We start from the raw sequence: 26,320 nt of genomic DNA on the forward strand, positions 1-26,320 counted from the left end.
ATCCTTCCTTTCAATACAGTTCTCCAAATATGTGTCCATTCAACATGCTTTACTCAACATAAGTATTCTAATGCTTTAAACAAGTATTAAATAAGTAGACAATTATTTTTACCAGCAAGACTTCTTTCAACAAAATTTTACTAATCTCAACAGTGGATACATCAATATCAAATTTGAATGCACATTATCTATATAATTTCATAATATCCATAGTTCAATCAAGTTTCCCCCAAATTCCCTTACAGTACGTAGTAGGAATGTATGTACCGAGAGTGCACTGGGCTACTCTGCATAAAATTATACTGGTCCATGAGTATACTGGTATACCAATATTGCCAACAAATTGTGGTGATTTACTGAATCTTATAAAAGTACCAAAATCACTGTGAAAGCAATGAATAAATAATCCATTGGGTAAATAAGAAAATAACAGAGGCCTGAGAAGAGATGAATATTGTTTGTCACACTTTCACTGTCCACCATTGGCTTTAAGTTTTTCAAGTTCTGTCTGTATCAGATCAGCAGTGTAGTTCTGATCACAGGAGCGAAGGGCCTGTATCAAAGTGTCTGTTTTGGCCTCAGCTTTCTGCATTTTTCGCCATTCCTTCAAAAGCTCCACCACTTGCTCCTCCAGGTCATTAGGGTGCTTCTGTGAGATATGGTCCAGTTTGGCCTCTGGCAGGCAAAGTTTACGGCCATATGCTCGCCACTTCCTTCCAAGGTTGTCAGTGATCACTTTGGTTGCAATGTCAAGTTTTGCTGGCAAAAGAGAAGATGCCATGGAATGTAAATAAGTCCCCTACAAAAGTCATATTTCCAACACACTGCACTATATACAGTATACTATACATTATCTGAGGGATACAGTTGCATTTCATATTTTCCCTCAGAGGAAATATTCTATTTACACTGGCAAACATTTACTGTATGGGAGATCATGTCAGAAAGATAGTGACAATGTAGCCTAATATCTTTCATAGCAATTGTGACAGGGTTCCCCAAATAACATGAAGTCATGTTTCCTGAAATATTCTTACATTCAACAAGACATAGGGCACTTCCCTCTGTAGAATGACTAAGCAACACCTCCCATTTAACTGTTGAAACAGGCGTCACAGCCCAAGAAAAAATGGCCTATGCTATGTCAACATTTTGCCATCAATATTCGTGAGTGGGGATAACCACTTAATTTACCTTGCTCCTCGTCGTTAGGAAGATCATTAGGTGACACAGCATATTGACTTTCACAGTTGGTCATTTTGTCTGCAAGATCTAGGCGACCAATGTCTTTCAAAAGCGAAACTAGAAATACTGTGTTGTCAGGTCCAAGTTTATTTCTTTCCATTAAACCCGTGAAAAGTTGTAAACCATTGGTCATCTTCTCGAGACGACTTTTCCCTATTTCATTAATACAAAGGAACTTCATTTTCTCCAATTGATCACCAACAAGTTCACCTGAAATCTTCAGCAAAAAGCTGTTAAATGCGCTCATCTTGGCAGTAGTAAACCAAGTAACTTCCTCACACACACGACAGCCCGTCTTCTTTGGGATTGGGTTGGCGGATCGCATTCAACTTTCAAGGTGTATACATCGCCACCTACTGTACTGGATTGGGAGGCCAGGCACGGCCAAACCACATTAAATTCTCTTCATTAGTCCTGTTCCCCTAAGAAAGTGAAATAGACCCCTAGACACCACTTCCCTCCTCTCGTCTCCCCCCACTACACCACCCGAACATGCATCTCTAACCCTGTCACACAACCTCTCCCGGTCTACTTCATACAATTCACAAAATAACCAACACATGTTCCACCGTTTCCTCCGGTAAACACACACACCCGTTTCCTGTCTCCCTATCATCCACAACGTGGCATTCAAACCTGTGTGCCCAAACTTTAGTCTACTCCACACAACTTCATCTCTCCTGCATCCCATACTCCCCTCCTCTTCCTTTACTGACCAATGCATGCCATAAAATTGCCTCTACTACTAGTGTCCCACTCCCTTTGACAAAGATCGAGCCCTTTTTCCCGGATCAAAGACTTGACTTCTCTGCGGCCATGCGGGACCTGAATATCTACCCCCTCTCTCCTCACAGCACTCTTAGCCACCACGTCTGCCTTCTCATTACCCCTCCACACCCACGTGGCTGGGAACACAACAAAAGATGACCATCACTCCCATCCTCTCCAATCCCATTAACAGCACCGTCATCTCCACAAAACAAGTCTCCCCAATTCAACTTGCCCTTCTTCACACTACTCAGCGATGCAGCCGAGTCAGAGCAGACCGCCACTCTGTGGTTTCACCTCCTCCACCCATCTCAAACCTACAATCATGGCCATCACCTCTGCCGTATACACAGACACAATCAGTTCACCGCTTACATACTCTAACATTAAAATCTGGGATATATACCCCAGCCCCCACCCTTCCACTCACTGAATCCTTTGAACCATCTGTATATATATCCTTAAATACAAATAAAACGGATTCTCTCTATATCTCTCCACACACCTTCTCACATCCTCACCCCATTCTCTCCTGGCCTCAGTCACGTCCCCATAGGCCCTCTGCTTAGCCCCTCCTCGCTACACACACCCACACGACAGCTCTTGCCAATGTTTCGCTTTTGATTAACACTAGTTGCGTTTTTGTTCCATGTTCAGGGTGAACACATTGTATTGCTAACATGAGACATCAATTATACAAACAACACATGACACGCATACATACATACAGTATACTTCTCATAACTTGTATTCTTTTATTGGAATTCAAACATCCCCCAAAAAATCTCATTTTAGGCTGACAGAGACCTCTAGTGTAAATATAAGCCCTGCTGTCAATAAATAAATAAAAATCGCAACCGAAATAAATGTAGTACTATCCTAATCAAATATAGTTGTGATGTTGCTGTACAATTCAGGTAAATATTTAAAAACACCAAGTTGTTCTCTACTGCTCCAGTTAAATCTATATCAAGAGGAATATCAAGGACTGAAATATCTAAGGATCAGTTGGGAATAAGATGCCACTCGAATCAAAAACAAGGTATTGTGGCTGCAATTCAGCGTCGGCCTATAAGTCATACAATGAACATACCATATTAAAGGTCGATTAGTAGTTGAAAAAACCCCAACAAAACAAGAACATGTCCTTGCGTCAGAAATTAAAATATGAGGTAATGCAATATTCTGCAGTGTCCTAACAAATACATTTTAGACTACGTTAATGGTCAGAGTTCTTTCTATAAGCAAAATGAAAGACATGTTATATAATCAGTATCATCCAGGCGTAATGTAATATTCCAAACATATTATATTGCAAGAGGTCGATGTTGATACATTTCAATACCGTAGACACACAAAACAGAGGTTTAAGACAGTTAAATATTGTACATATCATTGAAAATATATCATAATTGTTAATTGTGAATAATGTAATTCATTCCAACAGTCGGGGGGGGGGCAGGTTCCATGTCATTCCATTGAAGTGAAGTATCAAAGCAAACAAAAAACACCTGTTTGATCAGAAGTCTTATGGCACAAAAAAAAGGACTAAATCAAAGGTCTGTCTCATTCCTAAACACAGAGATTTACAGATCATATAAAAACAGTGGTCACAAACAAGCAAAACAGGGACATGGTACCACAAAGGATAGAAACAAATGTTTCTCTTCTCGTTTGTTTTCGTGCTTCATTTGTAAATATGGCCTTGGTTTGATCATTAAATTAAATTAAATTAAATCATGCGGTTTTAAAAAGGCATTTTAATGTTGTGGTTTAACTTGTGTGAAGATTTTTTTTAATTAAATTGAGTGTACAAAACATTAGGAACACCTGCTCTTTCCACGACAGACTGACCAGGTGAAACCGGTTAAAAGCTATGATCCCTTATTGATGTCACCTGTTAAATCCACTTAAGTCAGTGTAGATGAATGGGAGTAGACAGGTTAAAGAATCATTTTTAATCCTCGAGACATGGATTGTTTATGTGTGCCATTCAGAAGGTGAACGGGCAAAACAATAGATTTAAGTGCCTTTGAACGGGGTATGGTAGTAAGTGCCAGGCGCACTGGTTTGAGTGTGTCAAGAACTGCAAAGCTGCTGTTTATTTTTTATTTTTTTAAACACAACAGTTTCCTGTGTGAATCAAGAATGGTCCACCACCCAAAGGACATCCAGCCAATTTGACACAACTGTGGGAAGCATTGGAGTCAACATGGGCCAGCAACCCTGTGGAACGCTTTCAACACTTTGTAGAGTCCATACCGTGATTAATTAAGGCTGTTCTGAGGGCAAAAGAGGGTGCGACTCAATATTAGGACAGTGTTCCTAATGTTTTGTAGACTGTGTATATTGATAGGATTCAATATTGACTATGTATTGGATATGCATTAAAAAGTATAGTTTACTTACAAATGATATACAAAATACCTTCTTCCTCTCCTTGATCCATTCAAATTTTTGTTAATCAGAAAATAAACTCCTTCAAAATAATTTGTGCTTATGAAACACAAATGTAGGCCACTGTTCCCGTCTAAATGTTTGACAGAGCATTGCTAGAATTTTATTCACAACATGGCTATTCTAAAGTTTCTGTAACCAGGTTTCCATCTAACCTTTTTATGCTAGTAAAGTACATGTCAGGGTAAAAAAAGTCATGACAGGTCAGATGGAAACAGTAAAATGTTTAATAAACTTAGCAAATGTTGACAAAATACGATCGGCAAGGTGGGTTCTTTTTGTGTAGGTAAAATTAATTATGCGAGAAATATCGGTGGAATAACCATCATATCGAAGTAAACTTGGGAGTCATGCGATGACGTGTGGTCCTGCCACTACGAATCGTCGGGAAAGCAAGCAGTTTATTAGGCTACAGATTAAATAAATGATGATGAATTTCACATGGTGGTGAAAGTGCTAGGTGATGAGCTTGATGCTCCTTTCCAATAAATATCGAGGATCTTATTCTGGTGATATGATCATCGATGCTTGGATGCTATTTGACAAAAAAAATTATCTCGCTCTTTTGTCCATAATATCATCATGTAGGCTATATGCGCACTCTAGCCAATAGCGCGCAGATACGTTGGCTAGAGCGCACTTGCCAATACCAGAGTGGGAACACTCGCTATATAACGTTAAATTTTTTTGTGAGAAAACCATCAGTAAATTTGAAAATGTGATGGAAACCTTTAACTTGTAGGCTATTTTTTTATTCAGTACGTGGGAATTTAATTGCAAAAGGTATTTTTATGTGTACTACGTCATCATGCACATACTTTTATCTGCAACATGTCAATTTGATGGAAACATCTCTGGTGGGAAAATGTGCATGTTGTTTTTATGCAGATTTTAGAATATTTGCATGAAAATCTGTCCAATTGGATGGAAACCTAGCTCATGATCGTTATGAATTAGTATAATAACAAACAGGACATAAAAACATGACATAAGGGAAAATTGGCATGGTAAACAGGCAGAATGGCAAGCTCCTTTACCTGATCTCAGTGTCTTAAAAAGGCAAAAGTTACAAAATAAAAACATTAGCTAGCAAAATTGCATATTCAAAAAAGATCTACATGTTTTCCTGCATTGTACTATTTTTGTGCAAAAGAGAGAAAAAGCACTCTGAGCCTTCTGCCTGATACCTGGTTCACCAAAAAGATGGACAATGACTTGCTACAAGTCAGAAGGGGTGCAGGTGCAGAAGCCTGTGTGTGTGTGTGGAGTGTGCAAGTCCAGACAGAGGGGCTGAAGGTTTTTAAACAGACCAGATGAACGGACAGATGGAGCCGCCCCCTAGGGCACTAGCAGTTAGAAGGTGTATGCGAGGCAGGGCGAGAGCGGGGCTGAAAAGGACTTTGGTTGGTGTGGTTGTCTCGGAGGAGCTTCTTGCCCTCTTCCTCCTTCATGAAGAGCTCCACCATGAGGATCTTCTCCTTGTGGATCTGCAGACTGATGTCCTTGGGGATGTCTGGGATCAGCCAGTCAACAAAGTCACTCATCAGCATCACCACATTCTAGAAGGGAAAACAGATGGTAGAGATCGGGACATTTCTTTCACAATTCCTTCAATACAACTCCAAAAACAGTCATTCAAAAGGATATGATAAAATGCTTTCAGCATAAAAAGATTGAACCCTCAAAGACTCATAGGTTTGTTTTTGTGTAGGCATCTGACCTGAAAAACAATGACAAAGGCCAGCCGGCAAGCCAGTATAGCCCAGAACTCCTTGGAGAGGTCATAAGGGGTGTTGGACCATAGTGTCTCTCTGTAGTCTTTGTATCTGGAGAAAGGATAGAATTGGCAAAATGATTTACTATAAATGACAAGGCATCCAACGAGTATGATAGACTGCACACACATTCTCATGATGTAATACCTATTTGAAAACAAGGCACAGTAAACATGTCGGCCCCGCACGAATGATGCAGCGCTAGTTAATTGCTAGCTAGCTGGGAACAACAGCAGCATGGCTCTTGTTAAAACTTGTCAAATAAAGTGATTATTTCGATGGGCGAGGGAGAAATAACTTGTAGTGTTGGTCACCATCTGGATGTCACCGTGACATGGCAACAAGCTATCGCAATGACAAGTTGGTGTGAATGACAAGTGCAACAGTGTAACGTTAGTATCGAGGTGTTTCCCAGTTACCAATGTTGCTTCCCACTGGGCAGCAGTTACTTCACCGGGCAGCTGTATCACATGTCGCTGGCGGTAGCTACGTTAGCTACTTTATGTTTAGCTCACATAATACAATTTAAAAGTATGCATTAAGGTGTCATGTCATAAACATGGCAAAAACAAATGTACATTAGCTTTGGTCAATAGCGGCCATGTTGTTTTAATTACTAGTCTGGAAAATATTGCATTGAGACCTTTCGTGCAAGTTTCGTGCAAATCGATCATTTCGGTACCAGAATTGCGTTTTTAGTGTTTTTCACAACATTCAAAATGGCGGAAAAATCCATCATGGTGGACCTTATGGGTCGCTGAGGCAAACTTGTTCCTTGTGAGGAGAGGTACCTATGTTGCGAATTTCATGACATTATGTCAAACAGAGTGAGGAGCGTGACCTTTCAAAGTTGTAATTTTCAATCGCTTGTTATAGCACCACCATCTGGCCAATCAGTGTCATTTTGTAAATGCCGGACCTCTATGGCAAGACATCATTCACCCAAGTTTCGTCAAAATCGGGCCAATGGTGACGTACACACGGAGACAGATTCATAGTTCCCTACCCGATTTCATCGCGGGGGGCAATAATATTTTGACTATCTTACCTGCATATCTGCACTTCATACCCCAGGTGCATAGGCTGCAGAGGGGCAGTGCCAGGCTTGAAGTCACTGACGTTGAAGTAGGACAGAGTGTGATTGACAAAGCCGTGCATGGAGCCATCAGGGCTGTACATGTACTGGTAGACTAGTCGAGGGATGAAGTCTGACGTAAAGGAAATCACAAACGCCTGGAGAGAGCAGACAGTGGAGAGTGTTATGACCAAAATTATTTTCAAATGTCCACTAATGCAAATGACAAAAATGTCAACATTGTATAATATTGATGACAGACCTGGAAATAATGAGCACTTTAAATGTTTTTATTAAATGTGAAGGTATGCACTTACATTTACAATGACTGCTACTTTGCTGAGCCCTCTCAGAAGATTATACCAGATGCCTGAGAGAACAAAAGAAGATATAGAGATATGCCCAAAACACCAATAACTGGGTAAACAAGCAGGCTTCATAACATGTACCTATTTTAATTAAAAATGGTAGATGCAATGGTTGATTCATTGGTTAAAGAAATGTAGAATGGTCACACCATCAATGTGCACCACCAGAAAAACATGAACATAAAAAGTATATCCCACTGATATACTGAATGGATTGTTAATAAGGGGTTTTAAGGATCATTAGATTTTACTGCATTATTGTAGGCTAAAAATGTACTGCATTCAAACCAAATAGCCACAATATTTGGTCAAAGTCAGAGACTGACTCAATTATGTATTCACACAAACAAGACCAAAACATTTGTGAGGGACCTGTGTTTTCAGATGGGAAACTCCTGCAATCTAATTCAATTTGGTATCTATTGTGTCGGGTCAAGTCTAGGGATCTCCAATTATGTAAAAATGTTCCTTTTAGTATAGCATCAATAGACCAGTGCTGTTAAAGTGTGGAGATGGAAACCTCCTGTACCAATGTCTTTTGCTCTGGCTGCGATGGGCCTCCTGACCTCTGTGACAAACTTCTTAGCATCCAGACGGATCTCGATGATGTTGTTGAGCAGAGCAAAGAGTGGTGCCAAGGGAAAGGAGGCCACAAACAGGGTCACCATCCCAAACTGGATGACTGCAAGTAAAAAAATTAAATAAAAGATATTCAAATGGACATTATAACCACAAGGAAATCAACACAAAGCATGCTGGGTAGATTAGATCTCAAATTAGATAACTGGAGCACGAGTATAGAGCGAAGTGGAAAGAGGAGCACAAGCCTATAACAGTCTACTCTTAATACCAGACTACGCTAGATATGCGTTTACATTTAAAATACACAGTACATACTACAAGGAGAACATATGAGAGACGAACATGAACGAGATGGTGGAATGAGGACACGCCATGTTTCTGCACTTGCTTTCTGAAATGTACTGGGTAAAACTGAAATGTACTGGGTAAAACTGAAATGTACTGGGTAAAACTTCCAGAGATCCAAGCAACAAAATATATACAAAAATGGCCCACTTCGCACTCTGAATGAGTTCAAACACTCTGGCCTTTTGTGCCTGTGTGCAGGTTTTATGTCTGCTGCATCCATATATTAAACCTAGCTGGTTGTCAGTTGAGTACCCTTGAAAAAGCCACTTAAAAACAGGCATGCCTACCAACCTAAAGATGGACTGAATCTTTGAGTCAGTGTATATAGGACTGCTATGCTACAATAATATGACTGTGCTTCTATAGCTGCTACCCAGAGATGAACTATTTCTAGTTGATAAAGTTGTACAGTATAAATAATAACTAGACATACTGAACTAACCCTGGAATCATTACCATAATCCTTCTTTATGGCCTCTGTGTATCAGGGTACGGAACTGCATTATAAACACTTTAGTTCAAAATACTGTGAATGAATTCCATACAGTAATTATTCAAGGTTTATCCACTGCACGGATAGTGAGAGGGAGCAGTAAGGCTTCTTATGACTGATATGGTGTGGGAAAAAGAAGGGAAAGTGGGATACCCCATTCAGTTGTACAACTGAATGCATTCAACTGAAAATGTGTCTTCCGCATTTAACCCCTCTGAGTCCTGAGGTGCAGGGGGGGGGCTGCCTTAATCGACATCCACGCCCGGGGAACAGTGGGTTAACTGCCTTGCTCACGGGCAGAACAACAGATGTTTACCTTGTCAGCTCGGGGATTCGATCCAGCAATCTTTCAGTTACTGGCGCAACGCTCCTGGTATACAGTAAGTCATGTAGTAGTATCAGTATGTTATGGCACAGATGTACGGACGTTTGAGGTTTCCCCCATCTCCGTCTTACAAAACGCGTCTTTTCAATGAACATGCTTTTGAGATTGTCCAGTTATTCAGTCGGACGCTGCAATTATGAAAGAAGCCACTGATAAAGACATCTAAGGACTAAAGCAAAATCAGGTCAACTAAATCCACTTACGTGGCCTACGTGGGAATCATAGACAAAACAGTTCTCTGCTTCTCCACTGGAGATGATCTCATGCAGAGAACACGCATTTTAGAAAGGGTTCCACATCGGAGGTTTTACAACGAATTAGGATCTAATACCGTGAGCGGCATGAGGTAACGTTTCTCATCATGAAATCAAATGTCACGCCATGCGGTCGATAAAGTGATTACTGGAATTAGCAAGCAAGAAAACGTTACCCTCGGTAGCACTGCTCTTTACGCAGTAATCAGTGACATTTATAAAAGTTGACAATTTCATACAAACACGGTTGTGTCGTCCCTGCATAAAACCCCCACAAAAGGCCTGACCTCAATAGCAAGAGCTTAAAATAATTGGTCAACTAATGTGCATTCGTTGACCAATTATGTATGTAGTGCACAGTACATTAGAAGTAATTCATTGGCAGTAATTAGTTGACCTTAGAAGGGAAAACCCAATCAGACATGCTTATCACACCCCCTAGAATGAAATAATATATCTATGATCTCCATGATCCTTTGCTCCAAATCTCTACTCACGTCACACTGCAGTAGTTCATTTCCCTTCTGCCTCGTGTGATAAGGAGCATATGGAATAGGGTGGGCTGAGGGCGGCTGATCCTCAGAAAGCTGTCAGGAGATTTACTGGACAGACTGACATATGACTCACTCATCTCCATGTACTCTGGGCTGAGGCCCACAAAGGGACCCAGGAAGTGGTCCTTCTCATGACGCTGTAGGGTCATGTTATAGTCCTCCTGCTGCTGAGAGTCCATGTCAGACTTCCGACGCCTGATCAGCTTCTTTATTTTACTGTTTTGAGCAGAGAAAAGAAACGGTAGTAATATGAGTCTAGCCCTGAGCATCTTTCTTTTACTGCTTGGGTGTGTGTGTGTGTGTGTGTGTGTGTGTGTGTGTGTGTGTGTGTGTGTGTGTGTGTGTGTGTGTGTGTGTGTGTGTGCCTGCATGTGTGTGAGAGTGGGTGTGTGATAATGTCCTAGTTTCATCCAGACAGAACGGCGCCTGCTCTGTACTGTACTTACGGGATGCCAATTTCAAACAGGTTGTTCTGGATGAGCTGTTTGCCAAGCATGGTGATGCAGAGCTGAATACACAGCTCCATCAGGCAACCTGCGTGGGCACACTGGTGTAACAGACGAGACAGCAGTCAACCCCGTCAGACACACAGATAACAGAGGTAATCTCCATCGAACAGGTTTGAAGTTTGGTTAGCTTTGATTTTATCTACAATGCAAACTGTCTTTAGGATAGGGCTCAAGGGCACCAGTCCTGGAACCTATACAACTGCCCTGGGACACCTGCAGCGGATCTTGCCTCCGTTACTTCGTAAATGAGGGAGGGTTATAACCATTACAGCATAAGGTAATATTTCCATTGATTATCCAGCACTGAATCATTAGAACTTATTTTGGTCAACATTTAAAGGCATTCTGGTCAATGTTTAAAGATAAACAAAGGTGAACACAGTTGATTACCTCCTCCATCCTGTACGACCCGATAACATACACATAGTCCCCAGGACGCCCAACCATTCTGTGGACATACAGGTTGAAAAATATTCATTGACCACTATCCTTAAGAGGTGTAAATCACACTACAAAACAAATGATTAAACATTAAAAATCAGGTTTTATGGCGAAAGTGTATCTATGGTCGAATAACTGTTAAGATGTTTGAGTTGTGGAGAAGCTTATTAGTCAAATAGAGCAGAGGAGAGTTCAACCTGCCCCTGAAGAAGGCCAGGTAGACGATGGGGGAGAAGGCATTGGCAAACTTCAGAACAAAGGTCTTGATTATCAGCCTCTCCTCAAAACTCTTGTCAGTCTTTGGCACCTCTGAGAATAAAAACACAATGAGTTTATATCGCTTGATTGATAAAGAACTGAAGAGGTTTCAGTGGTCAAGGGGGTTATAATCCAGAACTGTAGCTTTTGTTGCCAACACCAAAAAGTAGTTACAAATGTAGTAAAATAAAATTGGTAAATACAGTCAATACAGGTAGCACTCCCAGATGGACTGCAAGGTCTAACACAGGGAGAGCTTTGCTAATATGGTACAGTTGTGTGACCACAGCCTCCTTTTCATATTTGAGGGACTAACCAAGAACGGTGAGCCAGCGAGCTATGGCACCGTAGACCTCATCCATGATGATGATAATCACCAGGTTGATGACAGCAGCGGTGCCCTTGACAGTTGCCCGGATGTTGGAGCGAGCCGTGGGATTGGAGCTCATGTGTAAGGCAGCCTTGATGGAGATTCTGTACAGGATGACCCCGAACACTACAGCAAAGGTCACACCAATCTGCAGAGGAGACAAGAGAAGAAAAACAGCTCATGAAGTCAAAGGTTAAAGGCACCCTAATAAGGTATATATATTTTTTTATCTTAATCATATCACAAATCAACTTCTACCAGTTGAATGTAAACACAAATTAAATACTTTTTTTGTATTAAAATGTTTCTGAAATATTGTGTTAAAATATGGAAATTAGGCTATATCTAATTAAACATGCACATATTTGCATACCATGCAAATACATTTTTCTGGACACTGGATGAAGTCAACCTAAATATTTTTGTTTCCTTTTGTCAGGACACTCCAGGACTGGACTTGTCCACAGCTGCTTTCAAAATACTTTGTATCCCTCATTTACTGAAGTGTTTCCATTATTTTGGCAGTTACCTGTAGGCCTAATTGTGTGTGTGTCCAGAAGATCTGCATTGCTTTCAATTGCTAGACTAATGATCATGAGCACTCACTTCAACTTAGCTAAAGTTTCCCAGCCTAATTGTGTAACCAAATATACAAATGGAGATTCAGTGAAAACAAAAATCAGACATTGATTTATGAAGACGAGTTCCTGTGCTTGTCTCAAGGCAGCACAACGCCAATGTCCCAATCAAAATGGTGCTGAAATTACCATCTAGTTGACCACACACGGCAAATGCTTTACGTTTATTATAACGGTTGGATGACTTTGGGAAATTCACGTAACCTCCGGCTCTACGAACTAAGCGACGCATTCAGTTTACTTTTTTTTTTTTTTTTTACACCATCGCAGCAGCGCAAAAGACTTGGGGCTAACCCAAAATCATTCAGGGCTAAATCCCTGAAAGCCCGATCCTAGTGACATCCCTGGATCTAATACCACAGACTAACATGCTGTGTGGGCCTTGGGCACATCAACTTACCATAAAAAGCATTAGGAAAAGTCCCATCATATATGCTGGTGCACGGTCTGTACACGTCAGTTTCACTTTTTTATCCTGAAACAGAGTAATTAATACATAATCAGGTGAGAAATAGGAGCAAACCGAAACAACTATCTGACAGCGATTTGTGTCCTCAGCCGTGATTGCTTATGCTGACAGCCATTTCCAAACAAGACAGGGCGACGCTCGCCCCGAGCGGACTAACACCGCTCCAACCAAGCACACATAATCTGAGCTCCTGGACACGAAACTGTGCAGTCAAATCGCATCTCAATGTGTCTAAAAAAAAACAACATAAATACTAAAATAAAAAGAGGGTCAGCGACTTCAGACCGTGTTTCCAGATGAGAAAGGGAATGTGATGACCCCTTCGTCGTCTGACGAGAAAGGAGCTGACATGCACGAGATGCAGTTCAGAGGAAGCCAGACAAACAACCACCCTAGCATGTGTTGATATCCAACATGTGCTGTTATGCAGGAGTAAATAGAGACAGTGAAGGTTGTTCAGCTTACTATAGACTGCTAGTAACCGAAAGATTGCAAGTTCAAATCCCCGAGCTAACAAGGTACAAATCTGTTGTTCTGCCCCTGAGCAAGGCAGTTAGCCCACTGTTCCTAGGCCGTCACTGAAAATAAGAATTTGTTCTTAACTGACTTGCCTAGTTAAATAAAGGTAAAATAAAAAAGATGAGACGTGCATGTGGAGACAGTGGCAGTAGAATTGAGGCAATCTATATAAGAGTCCAACTTTAGGTTGGCATTCTTCGGTGACATTGAATAAAGTTTTGGACTGTGACGATAACTTTACAATGGTGCAGTTCACGAGAGAACAAAAAGTGGAGGCGACAAACGCCACGTGTTACGCAACGGTGCCTTTACTCATAGTGCATGTGTGTTCGCGAATAGGAAATGTCGCCCAGAGACAAGAGGGAGAGAGAGAGAGAGAGAGAGAGAGAGAGAGGTGAAGCAGTCTGTGTGCTTCCATTAGGATGGTTCCAGTCCCCATCTCTGGCACTATAAGTCAAGAGCACCAGCACAACAGACACTTGATGCAGCAAAATAATAGACAGAGAAACACTGAACACCATAAATAATCTTCAATAATTTATTCTATGCATGGATGCATACATAGACTGAAATAAATAATGTAATAATATGTGTGTTGTTTGACAGCCCACCAAGAGGCACATGAGTGATAGGAAAATGCCTACCTTGGGATACATATCCTGTTTCTTCAGGGTCTTCTGCATGACTTGGATCTCATACTCAGCCCTATGGTGGTCCTAGAGCGGACAGATGCACATTAATAAACAAGCTCGTCTAGCGGTATCGACACATTTGACTCAAAACGGAGGAACTGACATCATCCAGGTCAAATGGCGTTTTTAACCAGTTGTCAAGTACATAGCAACACCCACACAACAAAACTCGTCATCCGCTAAGTGTTTCAGCGCAGTGCGGCGGGGTACACCACCAACATTTCTAGCATACAGGAGGAAATGTGTGACAGAACAATGTTAGGAGTACAGTATCTGTAAGAGGGGATGCAGGCCTTCAAAAATGGGTTTGGCATTCATGCATTTGGAACTGTTTACTTCACCCTCATATTGATTAGGAGACCCATTAGAATACCTCTACATGTTATATTCATTATCTTGCCTGTCTACTTAACAACCTTACCCCATCTACCAGTAAACATAAACAGTCACTGCAGTCATTTGATATGTAACAGAAACAAGCCCATAACTGTGCGAGCAGACAGAAACGGAGAAGGCTAAGCAAGTGCGTTTTAACCATCTCTGACATGCAAAGAGCCGAGGGAGAACCGGGGCAGGCAGTCATGAAGCACAGTTTACCAGACGCCCTGGTGGTAAGGCAGGTATGAGGGAAACAACTGTCAACTCTGCTAACATCAGTAGGTGCTTCCTAGTGACTAAACAGTTTTTTTTTTAAAGGACAGGGGATGTTAAGAAGCACCTTAGTGAGAGAGAGACAAAAAGAGAGAACAGATATTCCTTCCATATCTAGACAACAAAAAAACACCTTTATACTACGTCTTCTTTATATTTAAAAAGGGTAAAAAAAAATGTGGTACATTAAATTCCGCCTCAAGACCTAGTAATTGTTGCAGTATTGTCTTGATCTTCTCATATTTCTTGTGTTTTTATTTGTTATTTTATGTTATCTATATTATTACTTTCATCACTACACTGTTGGGAAAGGGTTCACAAGTAAGCATTTCACTGTACTGTTTTACACCTGTTGTATCCTGTGCATGTGGTGAATAAACTTTGAAACTTGAAACTATGGCCAGATCGCCACTAGGCTACTTCCACCCCTCCCCTTCACCCCTCAAAGTGGCAAATAAGGGACTGTTTGAAAGGGGGTCATGTAAACAATGCCTTATTATTATTTATTTTTACTGGTAACATACCATGAATTCTGTCTGAAATAGATAAGAATGTCAGAGTGAGGGAGAGTGATATAAACCTTGCCGGGGGAAGTTGGTTAGTATTGAGTAACAGTAGCTGTAGAGAAAGCTGCTAGAAAATTAAGTTAATAAATAAAATCAATTTCAAACCTTGTGTGCCTGCTTCAGGAACCACCATAATATAAAACATAAAAAACATGATTAAGAGGAGAAATCATTTTTCATTGTATTAGACGTTCATGTCCAAATTGGACAAACAGGTCCAAAACAAGGGCATAGGCTCACCTCTTCCTCTTCAAAGCCAGTCAAATCCCAGATGTAATTGAGTCTCATTTGCCTTCTCTTCCAGTGCTCCATGAACATGGTAGCTGGGAAACAAAACACAACCCATCCTTAAAATCAGGCCCTCCAGGTTTTTGCGATCAAAATTAGTTTTTGCAAAATCAACAATAGCCGGCTTATTATGCGTAGTCTCGAAATCCAGACACTAGGCAACAGTGACCAGGGTCTGGTTTCAACGATGGACTCTTTTGGCATAGAGGAACTACATCTCTGCCTACATCACTACCTCTATCCAGGGCGGGTCCTATTCAGACAGAAAACCACGAGGCAGACATGCCAGGACGTCACGATTCAAACCAAAAGTTTGAAGGCAAAACCTTTTGCAGTGGTTTTAGAAAGGTAATTGATGTAAAACTAGCCACTTGTGAAATGCACTCATTAAAAATAACCTCTGATCTCCAATGTTGAAGTTCCTCTATGCCAGGGGTATTCAACCTTTTCTTGCCCAGGGATCCCCTCCCAGGCAAACCGGAGGCCCAGGGACCCCCATCATACATTAGCAAAAAATTATATTAATATGGCAAGGAGAAAATTAATATATGAAAATGTATAGATTTGGTAGATAGTTATTCATTATTTTGATCTCCCAACATAATTGGAAGAGAAAGTGTAAACTAACATAGCCCATAAGCTAGAAAGGTAACTCAGAACTCCTAAGAGCAGCTGTTTAAACAAAGGTTAGCCATGTGTTGGCAACAATGTATATCCAAGTCAAGAAAGCTGACCAGCAGCCACACTGTAGCCTATTCGCAGATGATTTTCTAAAGTCTGTCAGATACTCCAGTTAGTGTAATTGGCTCCAATGAGTGTTATTTGCTCAACATTAGGAGTTGAGAAATAAAGTTGACACCATTAGAAATAAGATATTGTCCTATTTTCTACTGTAGGTATGTAATTCAAAATTCCTTTATTCTGTTGGTGCTAGCAATACATTTGGGAAAAATGCGGACCCCCTGCAGTACATCCACGGACCCCTGGTTGAATGCCCCTGCTTTATGCCAAAAGAGTCCAACATTGAAATCAGACCCTAGGTCTAGTTACTGCCTAAGGTTTGGTTTTCAAAACTATTATGCAAGGGCTTGCAAATTTGACCAATTACTGCACTTTTACCGCATAAAACAGTCAAATCATTGCAGTAATATGTCATTCAAACTGACCGATCACAGCATAACAAAGAGGACAATTTCAACCAATCACGGCACATTTACCGCATAATATGGTTCAATCAAGCCACATGTCAAACTTTTTCCCTCAGCGTATCTGTGACAAATTGGACAAAATCATCGCATTTTGCAATGAACAGTATCAGAATTGCCGCAGTATTTTTTTTATAACCACCCCTGCTTAATGACTACAGTACGAGAAAGACAAAGCGAAAGGACCAGGGTTTATACTTCAAATATAGTCAAAAAGCTCAACATCTCTGAAACTCAAACAGGTTACGATCTTATCTCCTCCAAATATAGGAACCTACAATCCAAACCATTATCTTAATTTTCATAATCTTCTAATGGCAACTGACACTGGTCTCCTGTGGCTCCTGCACTTCCTGGTCTCATAGACTAGATGTAACATAGTAAATGTAAATCCGGGACACTGAAATTAGTATGACATGTTATGTTTGGTATGGTTACATAAGACATATGGTTATTTAAGTCATAAACAAAAGTAGGGTGGCTCTGAGACCAGGTTGCTCTACAGGACTCTGCCTGGTCCTGTGGTCTGTAGCAGATGGCATTGTTTTATTGGCAGAAGATGAGGTAGAGAACATGGGAGGGGCGGCTCACCCCAGAGGGCCATGAAGATGGAGAAGAAGACGGTGGCCGGGTTGTCAAAAAGATGGCTGGCCCTGGCCGTGCCGCATGCGGTATTCAGCTTCCAGTAGCTACAAGCGCGGTCACACAGTGGGCACATGGTGATGTTGTTTCTTGGATCACAAATCTCCATGCTGAGTGGAGGGAGAAGAACATTAGTGGAAAGCCTCAGCTAAAGAGATCTAACCAGAATGGTCAGCATAAACTCAATTACCAGTTTGAGAGGCTATAGAGTCCAAAAGCAATGAGGAATAAAAAAAAACGTAATAGTGCACAAAATAAAAAAGACTAAACCTTGCATGCGCCAGTTCCCGCAAAAGGTTGGTATTTATCAAAATGTTGAACTTGACGGGAAAGTGTGCGTATCTCCACGCAAATCTCAGACCACGCGTACGCACAACTTCTAGTGGTTGAGCAACTGTATTGCAAGCAAATACTGTCATTTTGGGAAATGGAGGTGGTTGATGAACAGTAATTCTGGTAGGCTAATAAAAACATAGGTCTAAATGATAAAACGGATGCATTTGCCATTGGTAAGAAGATGGCATAGCAGCATTTATTTACTGATGCACAACAAATATTAGGCTACCATTCCGTCGCTCATTTAATAGCCAACCATGCTCGAAAGTAAATAGACCGGTAGCCTATGACAGTATGGGTAGGTGACAGTATTGCTGTGCAATAGGAGCTCAACACAATGGCCTGTTTAATCTCAGAGCCTATACCAAGGTAGGAGACAGAAACACAATCGTGTACTGATAAACAAAACATTGAACGGCAATTCGTATTTTGATTAGAAGTGTTGGCTGTAGGCAGCATTTACTTTTAAATTGTTCAATAGAAAATCAATCTTGTAGAATGTGCGGCCAGTGTTTGGCACTAGGTATAGGCAGCATGAATTTTTGGGGGTTTTAAAAAAACTACTGCAAAAACATTCTGCCCACGCCTTTACAGAAATGTGATCCACTTTGCCATTGCTCTCTCCTTTATAATCTGTCATGGTCTAGTTTCAACGTCTCCAAATTATACAGCAAATAAAGGCATTTTTATTACCATAAAGGATGAATAGAGGGTGTTTTCCAGGTAGGGCTGTAACGCTCATTAACGAGCGCAGAAATACAGTATGGGTGTGAACTATCAATAAAAACGTGTATATGTGTCACATCCTGACCAGGGATCGCCTCCCATGGAACAGGTGGAGGCAACCAGGAAGGATTGGGCCAGTCCTACTCTCCAGACCTCCAGTGCGTCTCCTCGGGCCAGGATATCCTGCGCCGGCTCTGCGCACTGTCTCCAGTGCGTCAGCACAGCCCAGTGCGTCCTGTGCCTGCGCCCCGCACGTGCCGTGCCAAGGTCACCATCCAGCCAGGACGTGTTGTGCAGGCTCTCAGCTCGAGACCTCCAGTGCGCCTCCACGGCCCAGGGTATCCAGTGCCTCGGTCAAGGACAAGGCCTCCTGCGTGTCTCCCCAGCCTGGTGCGTCCTGTGCCTGCTCCCAGAGCCAGTCCGGCACAGCCAGTGTCGCCCGCCAGTCCGGCGCAGCCAGAGTCGCCCGCCAGTCCGGCGCAGCCAGAGTCGCCCGCCAGTCTGGCGCCGGCGGCGAGGGACCCCGCTCTAGAGGCGCCACCAAAGTGGGGTGAGCCTGTGGTGGAGTGGGGTCTGCGTCCCGCTCCTGAGCCAACTCCGTAGGGGGGAGGATTGGGAAGGGGGGGGGTTGTAGCACAAGAACCGTCGTTGACGGTGGCCACCTTCCCGTCCCCCCCTTTAAGTTTGGGGTTGTTTTTGTGGGGTTTTTTTTGTTTGAGGTGCATTTCGGGGTCTGCACCTTTGGGGGGGGGGTACTGTCACGTCCTGACCAGTAAAAGGGGTTATTTGTTATTGTAGTTTGGTCAGGGCGTGGCAGGGGGTGTTTGTTTTGTGTGTTTGGGGTTTTGGCTTGATCTATGTTATTCTATTTCTATGTTTAAATATCTCGTTTTTCTGTTTCTATGTTGGAATTGTTTGTGGTTGGTCTCTAATTGGAGGCAGCTGAATCTCATTGCCTCTGATTAGAGGCATATTTATGTAGGGGTTTTCTCATTGTGTTTTGTGGGTGGTTATTTTCTGTTTAGTTCATGTTAACCTGACAGAACTGCTGGCTGTCGTTTTCTTGTTTTGTTTATAGTGTGTCAGTATAATAAAAACAAATAGGAGCACTCAACACGCTGCGCCTTGGTCTACTCCCTTCAACAGCCATTACAATATGTTGCTTGCAACAGCTTGTTGAGCACGCAAATCCTAGAATGTCCACAGACGCCAGAATCTAGTGAGAAATGTATGCATGGTTGACAAACGAGGCCGCTGGAGAGCTACCGTACTGCAGGTTTACTCCAGCCCTAATCTAGCACGCCTGATTCTAATAGTTAGCTGGTTGATTAGCTGAATCAGGTTTGTTACTACTGGGGTTGGAGCAAAAACCTACAGGAGGATAGGGAATGTCCTGATGGGATATGTGATCATAAAGTGGGTCTGCCGCCCAATCGTTCTGCTCTAGGTAGACTGTGTGGCGGCAAAATCCACAGGAGCATTGGTTTATGGCCAAGGTGACACACTGTCCTAACTGGCAGTGTCTCTTAACTCAGGCCAACAGACTGTTAGAAGGCCCTACACAGGTAGGGTCGCTTATAGATACATACAGGAAAAAAACACCAAGAACGCACAGACTCAAAATGAAAAGCAAATAACAAATCACAGCATGTCTGTGCAAGGCAACTGTTACAACACTGTGTTTAGCAGCTCTTGGGTTATTGATAAACCATCACTTGTGCTTCCACGTCGTTCGGAATCTAACCATGTAAGTTGTGGATTTAACTGTAGTTGTGGGTGTAGTTGTAAGAGGTCAGTGTACCTGGGAATGTCATTGTCCACAGTGGCACAGCCGTACAGGAACACTATGACCCCCACTATGGCAGCAGGGATCAGCATCTGGGTGTAAACCCCCAGCCAGGCAAAGTATAGGCCAATCTTCTCCCCAAAGTACTTCCTGCAGGAGAGGAAGGAAAGCAGCACTGAGTACATACATCAGGAATCAGTTCAGATATGGTGATTAACTAACATTAACTCAAGCCAATGATATAATGCTTTGTCTTTTTGATTGCTACAATACAGTATAGTATATAGTCTCTGCATTATCATGTCTTGGAGTTTAGAGCAGGATTCTCTCACCTGATTAACCCAATTGGTTGGTACTTGTAGAAGACACTGTAGCTTGCCCATTCTTCATACAAGATCTGATGAGACAATAACGGGTAAAACAACATCTTAAATTAAACAATACTTAGAGGCAAAACCATGATGGAAGACTACATTTAATATAGCTTCTTATCTTACTTCTGAGTCTCATTATAGAACAGAGGAAAAGTCCGTTTTTGCTCATAAATTATTTAAATTCATTATGCAAATTATTAATTTAAACAATGCTGATAGGAAAAGGTCAGTCCCATTACAAAGCCCTTATGAAATATTGCATAGCCATTACTAGTCACAGCTGTGCTGTAATCTCAATTGTAACGATGTGCGCTGAGAGTCGGGAAGCAAGTTCAGGGAGTGAGTGTTTTAATAAAATAAACGGAACATAATACAAAAACAAGAAACACTAACAGCACACAGTAATCAAACAGAAACAATGTTTCGTTTGAAGGAACCAAAGGGAGTGACATGTATAGGGAAGGTATTCAGGGAAGTCATGGAGTCTAAGTGAGTCTGACGACACGCAGGTGTGCGTAACGATGGTGACAGGTGTGCGCCATAACGAGCAGCCTGGTGACCTAGAGGCCGGAGAGGGCGCACACGTGACATCACAATGCTATATTTACAGCCTGAGTTTTGCCAAAGAAATCAGTGCCATTAAGGCCCAGGGGCTGGTTGCATAAAACCCCTTAAGTTTATTTTCCCCTGATCTTTTCCCTTAAAGTTTCCTTAACTTTAGTCAGTTGCAGAACACATTTTAAGGTGAATTCCCCCTTAAATTAAGTAAAAAATTGAAGGGTGCCTATGGAAGTCCCTTAACTGCTTCATTCAGTGTGGATATCAATGTGAACAGCATTTGTGGAGGTGAATGTTGCTTTTATCTGCCCTGGTTACAATAGGAAAACATCAACCAGCTAAGCTACCTAGCTAAACAATGGAAGATGCACACTCCATAGCTTTACAGCTAGTAGAAACTAATAGAAACAATTTGAGAAAGAAATAACTACAAGAAATGTGGTTCATCATCTTCGGAAGCAATTTGGCTATCCTGTCTTGATTGTAGAAGTTCTATTTTGCTAGCTCACAAAATAAATGTGATGTCTTTGAATCAGGCCATCTCCATGGTAACCAGATACTATTTCTAAAGTACATGCCTTCAAACTACCATAAAACACCCTTAACCTGTTAAACTCTGACCCCCTCTGGTGGCATTTTCTAAATTATGCATAATCGTGTATACTACCCTCATTTAGTAGAAAGGTAAGAACTGTGGGATTCCGATAAAGGTGTCAGAAATAATGTTACTGGGCCTCCCTAGGGGACCCAGGTTCGATCCCGGGCTGTGTCACAACCGGCCTTGATCGGAAGTCCCATAGGGAGGCACACAATTGGCCCAGCGTCGTCCGGGTTAGGGGAGGGTTTGACCGGGGGGGGGGGGCTTTACTTGACTCATCATGCTCTAGTGACTCCTTGTGGCGGGCCGGGAGCCTGACCTCGGTCGCCAGTTGAATGGTGTTTCCTCTGACACATTGGTGCAGCTAGCTTCCGGGTTAAGTGGGCGGGTGTTAAGAAGCGCAGTTTGGCGGGAGGACGCATGACTCAACCTTCGCCTCACGAGCCCACGAGCCTCACGAGCCCATTACAACGATGAGACAAAATTGAAATTGAGGAGAAAAACTGGTAAAAAAAATAAATAATCTAAATAATAATAAATAATAATCATAATAATCATAATAATAATAATGTGACTACTGCAGAGCCCGAGATACTAGCCAGCTAACAAGACTACCTAGATAGCTCGCTCGCTCACAAGACCAGCCAAGTTATCTGCGTTGTTGCTTGCATGCGATTGGCTGTGGTCTTTGGGGTGGCACTCGGCCTGGGAGACGGAGCTGCCTGTCAGGCATCATTCAGGGCTTAAATACCCCACAAGCTCAGAAGCTCTTAGGTCAAGTTAAGGAACATTTAGCCTGCTAACATTCTAACTTATAAACTGATAATGAGCGCCATACACAAATGAAAGCATGATGTTAGCATGAAATGTACCATCCCTCAGTGTAGCAATCAATAAAAACGCATGCGCCGATCCACTGTGGGCTCTGCCGCCCAGCCACACTGACAGTCTATCATCATTACGTCCACTCCTATTTATAGAGTTTCTCGTGATCTCCACAAAACAACTTTTGTTATGTAGTGATCATGGGATAAATAAGTTGTGATCTCGATAACGAGGGAATTATTTGTATTCATATGTCCTCTCTGGACTTTCGTACTTAAGGGAAACACTTAAGATGTTTTATGCAACTGGGCCCAGGATCAGCATGTAGGGACAGGTTGCTGTGGTCTGACAGGTCAAGGTCATCCTTGCGCATCAAATGTTATTTAGATTACGCTTATATTGCCCCTCAGTAGTCCCTAGCGTGCATCTGCATGAAATAATATAAGTGAATTTCACTGTTGGTCTCATGTTGCACTCATCTGCCTGTCATACATGAGGTTTCACTAATGAAGTGGCATCACTGTCAGGCTGGGAAATGGGCACCCAGGGGTCATGCCATCAGAGCCTCACAAATATTTTATTTTTTTACTGAACACTGAACAGTAGTCCCAATGGCACATCACTGAACAGAGCTTCAGTAGGTTACTATCCCCCACCCAAATGGCCCTGTCTGTTCCCAAACAGAGCTCCCACTTTGCAAGACAAATTAGTGATGCTCGTGACTCATCATAGACCAGCCTAGCGTAACAGAACACAGGACTGGAAAAACAACAAACCATGGAACAACTCATAACGACGTCGCTTCTGAAATGTAATCATGTCGTCATCTCAAGGACATAAGTCATTTCTGTGACAGAGCACTCGATTTGCTCTGTGCACGGACTACACCAGATGGGTGGGAAAAAACATACCACTGCCGTACGGCAGCTTGGAAATTGAGGATTTCTCTGAGGATTTAGATTTCCTTTGCTCTGGGCTTAAATCGCTTAGATTCGACCAGACTGGTTGTCGTACAATGCTTGAGGATGGTAAAAAGGGATTAAGCCTGTTGCCGTGGTGACACTTTCAATACATACAGTATAATTATTATCTAAGCCAAAGGGGGCTTTTCCTCTCCAGCGTTGCTGACGGCTTGTGTTTAGAAAGCGTTTGAATTCTGTGCTTTAACCTTTTCAATATGCTCTGACGCTATCGACAAGACTTTCCTGTCCTCACAAAAAGAAAATGGTTTATGAGAATCGCTAACAGTGACACAAATAATGGATTGGTTTGTAGTTTCATTGATTGCATATTGACATGACCGATGATTTGCTCGTCTCACCTTTCTGTCATTGGCCTCCGCCCCCATGCCGTCAACATCCCCCTGCAAGACAAGTAATGACACAATGATATCTGGTTACAGAGTACATGGCTTCGCATGGGTATTGATATGTGTGGTAATATGCTCACATCGTGAAGAGGGTACGCAGCAGTGTAAACACCGTTGCCAAGGAGACTGGTGATTCCTGTAATCGTCATTTTCAAGAGATCAAATTTACTATCAAACAGAAGGCATGCAATAGCAATAATATTCTACTACAGCATACTACATGTAGTGCTGTCTAGAAAGATAAGACAGATGTCATTTACATCCCTAAAGGATCCAAATTCATTGTAATATCCCTAAGAGATAGGGGACATGGCTTGGCTTACCCATGGTGTATTTGGCTTTAGTGCATCTTGTACGTTTCAACACTTCATATACCTAAATGGGTAAAAAACATGAAAATAAATACAAAAGTACTTCTGCAATGTATTAAGATGATCTCAGGTAAGAATCCCATCCAAATAAGACAGGATTTCTGCCCTGTGCCATGAATTTGTTAAGAAATGGACCTCAGCTCCCGGCCATTAATGAACAACTCTAAATGCATTGATGGACAAGTTGTTTTCAAACTTCACAGCAATCTCCAAAAGTCATTTTAGCTCAGTACTGATGTTTATGTTGAGCAGTAAAGTTCTACACCATCTCCACTGGGAGCAACATACGCTGATTGAGAAGGAATCCAATGAAAAGTCAATTACATGAACAAATCATACATTTACTTGTGGTGAGAAGGGCTTTTTATTGACTTGCCCATAATTCAAGCAGATCTATAGTACTTACTATTGAGGCCCTGGTTTTGCTGTCGAAGAAAGACTCTCTGTCTGAGAGATCAAACCTGTTAATACAGAGGAGCCTTCTGTCAGCGGTTTATTTAAAGAGCCATGTACTCAACCAGGAGAAAGTATGTTAGTTTTGTAGGTACGTAGAGAGCAGTTTTTTTTGTGGCCAGGATGTCACACACATTGTCATTATTTAGACCAAACATACAACACAGGGTGGCTACAGGGATAATACGGTTGCAACATGTCTTGGTAGCTAGTGTTAGTCAGAAGCCTGGCCTACACAGTGTTCATTGAGTCAGGAGCTCAAAATAGCCTGTAACCTCTATGCCCACTCTCTTGAATAAAACCTAGCTTGTTTACTAGCCTCCCTCAAAACACATTCAAATGTTGTGCTTTTTACAATACATAATATTCTAACATCCAAATGCAGATGAACTATTCCCGGAACAGAGGATAAATCTCGGATTAAAAATAATATTTAAATCGCAGTGTGGATGTCTTCCAAACAACATCATGGTTCAGATTTTGTTTCTGTTGATTTTGTATCCGTTGGTTTTGTGCCTGGTGATTGCACCTCTACATTATTACTGTCAAGGCACAGTGGGGCCATTAGCCATGTCAAAAATGACAAAGAGCTCAAGCCTGGTGAAGACTGCGGGTAGAAGAACAATTTAAATTCCATTTATTTCAACTCAGACAGATCACATTATGGGGAAATGCACCTACTGAGATGAATAATTACAGGTAGCAGCCAGTATCATTCATACATAATCACATCTTCTGCACATAAAGCATCCAGCTCACTAATTAAAATATTTGAACATTGAAACCACTGGGCCTTGTGGGACACCCCTTCAAGCTAATGATCAGTCATTTTGACTGCAACACTAACAGTGTAATTAATATATTTCATATATGCGATCGCAAAAATTATCATTTGATTGTGTCTAACGACGAAAACATCAGTAGCCTAAACATCATTATAAGCCCAAATGTGCTTAATAAATAGTTTGTTATCAAAATGCAGGTAATGCATGATCTCTCTGAAACGATCCCGTGACATGTTTTCTCCAAATAAAAGTATCCCATACAAGTCTGACCAGAAGCTCTCCATATGCACACTCTTTCCACCGAATGCTCCACGGACAAACAGGATTAAAATGAACGCTTTCAGCTCAACAGACAGATCCCAGGCAGTGTCTTCTTACCCCGTAGTGACATTTTGAGTTGATAATCGCCATGTAGCAAATGTCATCGGCTTGTTCTATCTAAATGGTGCCATCCTTTCCGCTCTCCTGTCTCACTGTTACATTTGGTAATGGCGGGGGAACCTACGCAGTGCCCACCATTCTGGCTTTTTTTTGCGCTCATCTCTAGAAGGTGTAGGTTATTCAGGCTGAGGCTCAGAATCAGAAGA

At 41.9% G+C, this 26,320-nt stretch overlaps 2 protein-coding genes and 1 long non-coding RNA gene across 7 annotated transcripts in view; 1 reads left to right on the top strand and 2 right to left on the bottom strand.

Moving 5' to 3' along the window:
• Positions 1-121: 121 nt before the first annotated feature.
• On the bottom strand, positions 122-1,555 carry LOC106587129 (FAS-associated death domain protein). The gene is made up of 2 exons (XM_014175171.2): positions 1,195-1,555; positions 122-759 (listed from the first exon to the last, which is right to left on the bottom strand). Exons 1-2 carry the CDS (start codon positions 1,490-1,492, stop codon positions 470-472), a joined length of 588 nt encoding a protein of 195 aa, XP_014030646.2. The 5' UTR covers positions 1,493-1,555; the 3' UTR covers positions 122-469.
• Positions 1,556-2,745: 1,190 nt separating this feature from the next.
• Positions 2,746-26,320, bottom strand: part of LOC106587130 (anoctamin-1) — a 53,566-nt gene continuing 29,991 nt past the window's right edge. For 2 of the 5 annotated variants that reach the window (XM_014175175.2, XM_014175172.2), the window contains exons 6-26: positions 24,902-24,956; positions 24,448-24,499; positions 24,205-24,260; positions 24,077-24,118; positions 20,733-20,797; positions 20,416-20,550; positions 17,502-17,662; positions 15,658-15,740; positions 15,523-15,534; positions 14,153-14,224; positions 12,921-12,995; positions 11,829-12,030; positions 11,452-11,563; positions 11,204-11,261; positions 10,751-10,851; positions 10,378-10,520; positions 8,218-8,370; positions 7,638-7,690; positions 7,294-7,478; positions 6,191-6,296; positions 2,746-6,029 (exon numbers count right to left, since the gene is read on the bottom strand). In XM_014175175.2, coding sequence (XP_014030650.1) covers positions 5,817-6,029; positions 6,191-6,296; positions 7,294-7,478; positions 7,638-7,690; positions 8,218-8,370; positions 10,378-10,520; positions 10,751-10,851; positions 11,204-11,261; positions 11,452-11,563; positions 11,829-12,030; positions 12,921-12,995; positions 14,153-14,224; positions 15,523-15,534; positions 15,658-15,740; positions 17,502-17,662; positions 20,416-20,550; positions 20,733-20,797; positions 24,077-24,118; positions 24,205-24,260; positions 24,448-24,499; positions 24,902-24,956 — 2,134 coding nt within the window. In that variant the 3' untranslated portion in view covers positions 2,746-5,816. The remainder of the gene's footprint in view (positions 6,030-6,190; positions 6,297-7,293; positions 7,479-7,637; positions 7,691-8,217; positions 8,371-10,377; positions 10,521-10,750; positions 10,852-11,203; positions 11,262-11,451; positions 11,564-11,828; positions 12,031-12,920; positions 12,996-14,152; positions 14,225-15,522; positions 15,535-15,657; positions 15,741-17,501; positions 17,663-20,415; positions 20,551-20,732; positions 20,798-24,076; positions 24,119-24,204; positions 24,261-24,447; positions 24,500-24,901; positions 24,957-26,320) is intronic. The other 3 variants (XR_006762250.1, XM_014175173.2, XM_014175174.2) reach the window with 3 other exon arrangements.
• LOC106587132 (uncharacterized) lies at positions 11,893-15,526 on the top strand. Its single transcript, XR_001324372.2, has 2 exons — positions 11,893-12,094; positions 12,322-15,526. It is a non-coding gene; the product is annotated as an uncharacterized lncRNA (long non-coding RNA).

The sequence above is a fragment of the Salmo salar genome, chromosome ssa26, assembly GCF_905237065.1.
Source record: "Salmo salar chromosome ssa26, Ssal_v3.1, whole genome shotgun sequence".
Classification (NCBI taxonomy): domain Eukaryota; kingdom Metazoa; phylum Chordata; class Actinopteri; order Salmoniformes; family Salmonidae; genus Salmo; species Salmo salar.

Bases quoted from the DNA above. Each gene is read 5' to 3' on its own strand.
- LOC106587129 (XM_014175171.2), bottom strand. From the start codon at position 1,492: ATGAGCGCATTTAACAGCTTTTTGCTGAAGATTTCAGGTGAACTTGTT. The intron at 760-1,194 runs GTAAATTAAGTG...CTCTTTTGCCAG, and splicing joins TCCTAACGACGAGGAGCAAG to CAAAACTTGACATTGCAACC.